Below are 9,457 nucleotides of genomic sequence, written 5' to 3'. Positions count from 1 at the left end.
GGCTCGAGAGAGAAGAACCCGCACAGAGAGAAATCCAAGTGCCTGGTAACTAGGGAAGAACTTTCCGCATCGCCCCCTGCGCCTTCAGCACATCGCGTTAGTTTCACAGTAGTCTTTCCTAAGCTGCCTCGTTCCCACCTGTTCGAGCTTGGTTAATTCTGCCTGCCTGTCTGCCTGCTCCGCTGCTCTGTCGTGTCCGTCTCTTTGCGACCCTCTAGGCTCCTCTGTCCATGGGATTTTCCAAGCAAGAACACTGGAGTGGGTTGCCATGCCTTCCTCCAGGGGATCGTCCCGACCCAGGGATCAAACCCACGTCTCTTGAGTCTCCAGCATTAGCAAGCAGGTTCTTTACCACTAGCGGTTAACTTCTAACTTTCAGTAATTTCCTTTGTTTAACAAATATCTGTAGCGGGCCTACTATGTGTTCAGTGCACAGGCATTCAGTTTTCTAATCCGTCTTCTAAACCAATCCTAAGAAGCACTGATTATTTAAAGATATAACTAGAAAAGTGTCCAAGTGACTTTATATTTAGTTCGAGATAAAATGCAACCTTGAATTAGAAGACTAATTCCCTTTTTCAAGATGTCAGAAACGTAACCGTTATTAAAATATTTACGTAAGAGATTTACGAAGGAGCCCTTTTCCCTCTTGTAAATACATTCACGAATACCAAAAAGTTCTCTTTAAAAGGCGGTTTCGTTTAAAAAAAAATGCTTAGAGTGAATATATTGTACTTAGATCTCTTAATGGCACGTATATCCCGTTCTCTCCCAAATCAACTCATAGGAATTCATATAGAAAAATATAAGTGACTTGGTGACCTGCCTATCTCAAGGGCGTGGTGAAAGTTAACGAGGAACCACTTTTCACCTTGAGGATGAGTGGCGCTAGCCCCCAAAGTATCTGCAGGTCATTATGTCCTCTTAAGCCGGCGCTGGGGTGCAAGGTAACCATTGATTTATTCTTGCAGGAGAAAGTAGGATGCCTCCGTGCGCTTCTCTTATTTCCGCTCCTAACACTGGGTTAATGATTGAGTCGCAGACACACTGGTGATGCAGATGACTTAAGTTTTTCTGAAAGCTGCCTTGTCGTCTGTTACTTTCTCTTGAGGACAACGTGATTTGTAAGACTGTTGTCTACTTATTTTCTAGCCCACGAGATAAATGGCGACTTCGCTCCCGCCGGCGCCGTCACACTTCGGTTTTAACCTCGGGACAGACTTCCCGGCTGCACCGAAGGCCGCCAGGGAGGATTCTGGCGGAGCGCGGCGGGAGGGGCGCGGCGGTTGCGAGGAGGCGGGGAGCGCCGGGCCGAAGCGCCTCGGCCAATCAGCGTGCACACCGCCTGACAACCGGCCAATCAGCGGGCACAGAGCTCGGGGGCCCAAGCGGATAATACTGGGAAAGGGAGCCGAGGCTGGCGACTTCAGCCAGGGGCAGTGCGCTGTTCGCTGCTGCTTGCGCCCGCCCGTCCGCGCGTTCTGGGAACTCGAGATCGAAACCTGGTCAAGACGACCCAACCTTCCAGTTCAGCTAAGGTCAGAGAAAGCCAGAAGCAGACTCAGCGAGGTGAAGCGCCTGGCTGCTGAGGAATGATCAGAGTCCGGGATGTGCGGAGTCTGGTCGCTAAGAATTTGACTCACTTTCTCCATGCTCCTTCTCTTCCACTCCTCATCCACTGGACTCCGGGCCTCCAGCTGTCAGCCCCAGATTTCGTGACAGGGTGTGGCGACCCCGATTTCTGTTTGCAAGCCCTGCCAGCAGCCCAAGAGCAAGGTCCCAAGGCTGGATTTCTTTTGCCTAGGCTGCTTAGCCGGGGCCTCAGAGTCTTGGTGAGTTGATGTGATGTTGCTGGGGTGGGCAAAGGGCGTGAATCATCTTTCCCTACCTTTCCTATTCTACTTGTATGTCTTGTCTTTAAGTGCAAATCATGAACGATGTACACAGAGCCCGCCTGGCTTAGTGCTGCGCGGCTGAAACACTGCTGATGCTGGACGGGTGTCTGCAGCTCTGTGCCCAATGTCCCCATGGGATTCTATTGGCAGCAAAACAACTTTGATTTTTAGTTGATTAAATCTGGAGTATCCTGGGGGTGGGGGGAGTGTGCTGGGGTGTGGGGTGAGTTTGGGGAGGATAAGAGAATCTCTCCAAGCCCGACAGGTGTAGGAGGATGACAGGTGTGTGGGAATTGTGGGTGGTACCTCGCAGGGTCCAAAGGTCCCTTGTGATCTGGAAGAAAACAGTTCTTCCATGGACATTTTTATATTCATCATGGCTATACTAGTTGGATATGGCAAAGCCTGACTAGTGACCAAGGCCGTGGTAGTTGAACACGCTATCTTTACCCAGGGACTTGTCCCAAAAGCGTGTGTGTGTAAAGCCAGAGAGGGTTGGTGTTCACAGAGCACTTAGAATGCACAGATAGGAACCTTGTTGGGTTGGGGAACCGTGACGGGACCTAAAGATACAAGAAATAAATGCTCGTGTGGTCTGGATGTGAAGGACGTGTAGAGAAGTGGGCTTCTCAAGAGGTCGGAGGCAGGCAGACCAGGCGCTCTGGGCCCCAAGCCTGGGGACGGTGCCTGACGGCTGTCGGTCGGTGGGTCTTTGGGTGTTTTCCTGTCTCTCCAGAGTGCAGGCCACTGAGCATAGGCCCGGGCGAGGCGTGGTGCGCCATGGCGGACGGGCAGCCGGGTCCCGCCGTGGACTGGGAGATCGACGTGGAGAGCCTGGAGCTGGAGGAGGACAGCCGCGGGGCACCGCCGCCAACGCCGCCCGGGCCCAGCCCGCCGCCTGCCTACGAGGACGACGACGACGCGGAGGACGAGGACGACGTCGACGCGGAGGACGAGGGAGACGGGGAGGAGGCGGCCGCATCTCCAGGGGTGCCGGGGCGGCCGGAGCGGCAGGGAGCCCTGGCCCCAAGGCCGTCCACGGCGCCGCAGGCCTCGCAGGCGCCCGCCGGGCCTCTGGAGCGCGGCGCAAACGCGGGCGGCGGCGCGGAGCCGCGCAAGCTCAGTCGCACGCCCAAGTGCGCGCGCTGCCGCAACCACGGCGTGGTTTCCTGCCTCAAGGGCCACAAGCGCTTCTGCCGCTGGCGTGACTGCCAGTGCGCCAACTGCCTGCTGGTGGTGGAGCGGCAGCGCGTCATGGCCGCCCAGGTGGCGCTCCGGAGGCAGCAGGCCACGGAGGTGCGTACCCGCCAGCCGGCTCACCCCCTCCCGGGTGTTTGGGGCCGCGGTGGGGGTCGGGAGTCGGGGAGGCAGGTAACGCACACTCTTCGGCCCGGGTCTTCCAGGCGCCTGGCCCTGCCTCAGAAGGATGTGAGGACACCTCTGCCCACGCTGGCCTGCGGTGTCGGGAGGCAGGAAGCCATGGCCATCGCTGGGGAACTTGGCAGAAAAGATTTTGTGTGAAGAAGCAGGCAGAGAGGTCTTGAAAGTGGTTTAGTTCCTTTGGGGACATTATGGGACATAATTTTATTTCGATTTTCTATATTTTATCGTTTATTTTGGTGGTGTTGGGAAGCGGAGGACAGAGGCCATTGCAGCTCCCTAAGTCCATGGGCGTATTATCCAGCTGATCGAGAAAAAGAACCACCCAGCACGTAGAGCTCACAGCACTTCCGCAGTCACGGGCCACTTAGGAAAGTTGCTGCCTATTTATGTGTTTGTCAGTCGTGTCCCACTCTGCGACCCCACGGACTGTAGTCCACCAGGCTTCTCTGTCCAGGGGGTTTTCCCGGCAAGAACACTGGAGTGAGTTGCCGTTTCTTACAGATGAGAGCAAAAGTGACGTGGGAATTTTGAAGAGACGTCTGACTTCCAGGAGAACTACCTAAGAACCAGTTGACAGATCTCTGCCGCCAGCGCGGGGCTATGGCTGTGAGGAGAGCCTGAATCTTCTTTAAGGGAAAGGGTCTTCTTGAACCTCGGCCTGGGACTGTGTGTTTCTTGTGTCCCTGTGCAAGCGCGCTCCGAAGAGAGCGGGCAGCTCCCACTTGGGGGTGGATGGAGAATTTTTGATATTACTTTTTGGCGAGAAGGGGCCGGGGAGTGGACCACAGGCAGGCCTTGGGCAGTGATCCTCATGGGAAGCCTCCCAAAGGCCCTAGAGAGCGCGGCGCGCTGGGCTCCAGAGGTGCCTGGGCCGCGGCGCGGCCTCCTCGGGTGTCCCGCGTGTTGCAAGGCGGTCTCTGCGTTCACTCGCGCTCCCCGCGGCTTGCGGGCGGGGACGCGGGTGGGGAAGGGCCCGGAATTCCACCTACCGGGCGGTGACAGAGGGTGCGCCCGACTCTGGTTTTGCTCACCTTCGGGTGCCCAGTGAACAGCTTGGAGTTTTGGGCAGACCTGGAAACTTTCGACTTTTCCGCGTCGACTCTCTGTACCGGATCCCATCAGCCCTGCTTCGAGGAGAAACCTGCTCCACATCTCTGACCAACGTCGTCGGGTGCCCGGCGGAGTCTTTGGCCCTAGGCTGGGCTCCGAGGTTACAGCGGTTCGCCGCAGCTCTGTTTTAGGGCCCGGCTCCTACCGTCTCATCCACTGTGGATTTCACGTCCTCCCCGCCTGTCCCTCCACTTCTGAATGTGGACTATGTCTGGATGACTCTCGAAAAGTGGCCCCAGGGAAAGCCCGGGCCCTTGCCCCACAATTGGAGGGTTCAGACAGAGCATCTAGCTCATTGTGCTGGAACTAAGTGGTGCTGATATTAATTTGTTTAGAATCATCTTTACATGGGATGGGAAAATAAATACATTTAGAACGAGGAAGATTACTCATGCCTCTCCCTTCTCTTACACCACCTCCCCCCCCCCCCTAGGGCTCTATTGATTATGTTTCTTGTATTTACAGGACAAGAAGGGGCTTTCCGGGAAACAGAATAATTTCGAGCGCAAAGCAGTGTATCAGAGGCAAGTCAGGGCACCCAGTTTGCTGGCCAAAAGCATTTTAGAAGGTAAAGCAACGCAGAATTATCCTTTAGCCTTTTAAACTGTGTTCTCAGTGATTCTCATTATTCAGGCACATGGCATTTTTACTTATCTGTGAAGGAGCAATCTGAGGGGGAATTGCTTTTTATTGGAAAGTTTGGGTTTGGGAAGGAAATCAGGATTTGGGAAAATTAATCTCACATACCTCCTTTTTTTCACTGGTAATTTTGTTTTCTGCCTAGTAGTTAATGGGTTAACATGGAGTACATGTGAAATTTGCCCTAGTGTGAGGGATGTACAGATACATTGCCAAGTGATCCCAGAGCAGATGTCCTGGAAGGAAATAAATTAAATTAAAAGAAAAGAAATCTTTAGTTTCATTTGGAACTAAATAGAATGAGTCAAGTGAGTTTAACAGCTACCCACTGCCTTTAGTCTGGGCAGTCCAGCCTTTAATACCTCCTTTTCTCTCTGGATTATCTACTTAAATTGCAGTTATTCCACGCTTCATTTTGCTATATTGACAGTTTATAGATTGTAGAATGTGGAAAAAGTTTTGAATCACACAAGAGAAGTGGAGGTTGAATTTGAACAGAGTGATGTCTCTCTCTCCGTGTGTTTGTTTTCTCTAAAGCTTGGGAATATATTACTTTTTCTTACAATACTACTGATTTTTAAAAATGGTTCAGTTTGGGTATGGAATTTATTTATTGATATAATAATATATTGACTGTTTCTCACCATTTAAAGAAAGGGAAAGTTTATATTTGCTCTAATTGCTGCCATTTCATAAGGCTCAGGTTGAAAAGCAGGTTTTTTTTTTTTTTTAAAGTAGGCATTTGAATTGTTTTTCCTATGTGGCTTCTGAATTGAGTTGTTTCTGGACAGGTTTTAAAGTTTGTTCATGTCTCACCCTGCGCTGTATACTTCTGACCTTAGAATGGCTTCTCATGCATTCAAAATGAATTTGGTTACAAACTGGGTAAACAGATTTATAACCATAGGGACCACACTGATAAATTGAAATTGTGCCAAAGCAACTTGAGAAGTGGGAGGACAAAATGGAATAGAAAATCCAAGTAAATAACTTTCTGGCAAGAGCTCACCATAGAAATGTACACATTCATTTTCAAATTATATTTTATTTGCAAATGAGTATGATGGGTTTGTCACTATGTAAACACAAACATCACAAATGAATCCTTCAAACAGACTTGACAGTGGTGAGTGCTTGGGGCTGATGAAATACTCAAAGTATTTTGTGCTGCCAGGAATTCTATTTATGATTTATACTAATCTTTGTTTTTTACTTTATCCCTATTTATAAGATGTATAATGACTTAATCTATGTTCTAGTGATTGCTTGTTCAACCATTTTGGTATCTGGCCAATGTGATTAGTACTGGTGAAAGATGTTTCAGATCAGTTATTTTCCGTATAGCAGGGGGTACTCTGGCCTTTGTTTGTACTGGTAGTCAGAGGTGGGGGTAGGGGCCCGGTTAAATTGTTCACTGCAGAGTCTCTTTAGTTAACAGCTCTTTTCAATTTTCTATGCTTTTCTGTTTCCTTAAGTCTTTCCTCTTTTTCTCCTCACTAATCTTTTTTAACTTTCTCTTTTTCCCTAGTTCTCCTTGGATTATTCTGCAACTGTAACAATGTGTACATAATGAGCCAACTTTAGAAAATAAAAGTGACATCAGCTCTAGGTATAGATATCTTTTTTTAAATAATGGAAAAAGGTGACATGGATAGTAATAAAGAATTGATTGAAGCAAGCTGAGCAGCCTTGTCTTCTTAATATATAGGCGCCTGGGGAGAATATTAAAATTTCAGCCAGTCAAGTATGCCTGTCAAAATAAACAAACCTATCATAACAACAACAACAACAAAAAGTTACAGTATGGATATTCTTCCCTGGGAAGGGATTCATTTTAAATTGAACCCATACTTTTGCTTTCTGTATAAAAATATTAGTAATATGGAACTGTACATAACTGTTGTGCTGATATGTATTGTTTCTGTTGCCTTCTGGATTTCCAGATTTTTTCTTATTAGATGTTAATCTCTGTCATGTGCAATGCTTACTTATTTTAGGCTACCGCCCCATTCCACCAGAGACTTATGTGGGAGGGAGTTTACCTCTACCTCCCCCTGTAAGTGACCGGATGAGGAAAAGGCGGGCCTTTGCTGATAAAGAGTTGGAGAACATTATGCTGGAGAGAGAATATAAAGAGAGGGAGATGTTGGAAGCTTCCCAAGCTGCTGCCTTATTCCTGCCCAACCGCATGGTGCATGGTTCTGAGTACAGCTCCTACAAAAGCGCCTACAGCCCCACCCCAGTGGAACCACCAAGCAAAGACTTCTGCAATTTTTTGCCCACCTGCCTTGATCTCACCATGCAGTATTCAGGCTCTGGGAATATGGAACTGATTTCTTCTAATGTCAGCGTGGCCACGACTTACAGACAGTATCCCCTCTCCTCGAGACTTTTAGTTTGGCCCAAGTGTGGCCCCATTAGTGACACCGTCCTCTACCAGCAGTGCCTGCTGAACACTACCACGTCAGTTCAGGCCCTGAAGCCTGGGACCAGCTGGGACTTGAAGGGAGTACGACTGCAGGATGGACTTGGAGCAGATCATGACATGATGCCACCGAAATTGGAAGGCTCTCTGGTGCTGCCTCACACTCCTGAGGGCCACATCTTAAGAAGTGACCTTCAGGGTCACCAGGCCCTCCCGGAGAGGTCTGCGTTCTCCCCACCCCGACGGAATTTCTCGCCCGTTGTTGACACGGACACCCTGGCAGCTCAAGGGCACGTCTTAACCAAGATCAGCAAAGAAAGCACCAGGCACCCTCTGCCACTTAAACATAATCCATTCCACTCATTATTCCAACAAACTCATAATGACAAATCAGGTCCCGAGTTGAAAACATCATCTGTCAAAGAGGCCTTTGAAGAGGCCCCTAAGAAACCCAGGGAGTGTTTAGTCAAGGAGAACCAGAAATACACATTTACAATAGATAGATGTGCAAAAGACCTTTTCGTAGCCAAACAAGTCGGAACAAAACTCTCAGTGAATGAACCCCTGTCATTTTCTGTTGAGTCTATTCTTAAGAGGCCTTCATCTGCCATCACTCATGTCTCTCAGTGAAAGGCTGCTTAAATGGAAAGTTGGATTTGCTGCCGTCTCAGAGGATTCTTACTAGTCACTAATTTTTTTAAAGATAAAAGTTGTATAAAGAAATTTCTAATGTAAATGATGATGATTAAAAAAATTCTGTATAATCTTATGCATGTACTTTACCTTACCACATAAATATATTTAAAGATGGAAATTGCTTATGTGCAAATTTTCAGGCTTTACATACCATTTCAAAAAGCAATAAAATTGACACTGTTTTCTAAAAGACCCAGAATTTGCTTAAGTAAATAGTTTCTCTGTCTAGGTAAAAAAGCAAGTGTCCATGAAACGTGTTCTTTATTTTTCTGTGATGCTGTGTATTTTCAGGTGCTCTTAATGGTTTCTGGGAGCCATAGGGGAACACTTATAATGCCTTTGTTGTGCATTTTGGAGGTCATCTAAGTGTAGGTATTTAAGACTGAGGCAAACATAGCTAAGGAGAACATAAGGAAGATTTAGTTTATAGAATCTTCATTTCATGTGATTGGACAAAGTGAATTAATTTGAAGGGAAATGAAGTTTAGTATCATTTATATGACATAGGTTCTTGGCATGGGTCCCAGTTTCCTTCACTGATGGGCCTCAGGCTTCCTTTCTAGGTTGAACATTCATTCTGTGATTTTTTAGGTTGCTGGGAGCCACAGAGCAGGTTCCCCTGCACATGGTGAACCCCAGCTCAGCTCTGCGTTACTTTGTTCTTTCCTGGGATCTGGTGACAGCAGGCATTTAGCAGCAGACCTCGTCACAACTCGCAGCTGATCTGGGAGTCTCAGCTTCACGTGTCCCACATTTTTGCCAGTGTCAAAGGTGTAGCTTTCAGTGTAGCTCTCTTCTGAGATAAAAACATTTTGTCTTCAAACTGCTTCAGCAGATAGTTACCGAAGCCTGCAGATGTTTATCACAGCATAAGGGTGGCTTCTTGTTTCTTACAACTTCCTCCCTGTTTTTAAGTTGTTATCCCCTTGTTATGTTCAACAAAATGTTATCTGTTGTTCTATAAGATTGATAAAATGTCAGTAAGGCATTTACGAAAGTATGAAATTCATCCCTGAAGACTTCACCCGTGGACCTGGAATCAAGTACTAGGATGTTATGGTCATTTCAAATAATCAAGAGCCAAATCCACCTTTTATTTTGCCATGGAGTGAGGTTTTTACTTTCAACTCTGCTCTCATTGGGTAACAGGAACGCTAGGTGGGCATATGGAATGTGCCAAGACATTCAGTAGTTTGAAGAATTTTTCACTCTGAAAAACATTAAAAATTATTTAAGAATGATTTTCTTGCTACTGATGAGCTCATATAAGGCTCAAGGGGTTCTCTGGATTGTTGCTTAAAATCAACAG

The 9,457-nt window shown here is 47.8% G+C and overlaps 1 protein-coding gene across 4 annotated transcripts; it reads left to right on the top strand.

The window, feature by feature from the left end:
• The first annotated feature begins 1,418 nt into the window (after window positions 1-1,418).
• DMRT2 (doublesex and mab-3 related transcription factor 2) lies at window positions 1,419-8,340 on the top strand. 4 transcript variants are annotated; one of them, XM_061425440.1, is made up of 5 exons: window positions 1,743-1,832; window positions 2,632-3,191; window positions 4,854-4,956; window positions 6,556-6,636; window positions 7,025-7,111. In XM_061425440.1, the coding sequence occupies exons 2-4, from the start codon at window positions 2,676-2,678 to the stop codon at window positions 6,609-6,611; spliced, it is 675 nt and encodes a 224-aa protein (XP_061281424.1). In that variant the 5' UTR covers window positions 1,743-1,832; window positions 2,632-2,675; the 3' UTR covers window positions 6,612-6,636; window positions 7,025-7,111. The 4 variants fall into 4 exon arrangements, with proteins under 4 accessions (XP_061281420.1, XP_061281424.1, XP_061281423.1 ...); XM_061425436.1 differs by lacking the exon at window positions 6,556-6,636 and having other exon boundaries at window positions 1,419-1,832; window positions 7,025-8,340; XM_061425439.1 differs by lacking the exons at window positions 1,743-1,832; window positions 2,632-3,191; window positions 6,556-6,636 and adding an exon at window positions 4,327-4,488 and having other exon boundaries at window positions 7,025-8,340.
• The last annotated feature ends 1,117 nt before the right edge of the window (window positions 8,341-9,457 follow it).

Source organism: Bos javanicus, chromosome 8, assembly GCF_032452875.1.
Source record: "Bos javanicus breed banteng chromosome 8, ARS-OSU_banteng_1.0, whole genome shotgun sequence".
In the NCBI taxonomy this organism is placed as follows: domain Eukaryota; kingdom Metazoa; phylum Chordata; class Mammalia; order Artiodactyla; family Bovidae; genus Bos; species Bos javanicus.
Note: the sequence above shows the minus strand (reverse complement) of the source record. Positions and strands in the feature narration are given on the sequence as shown.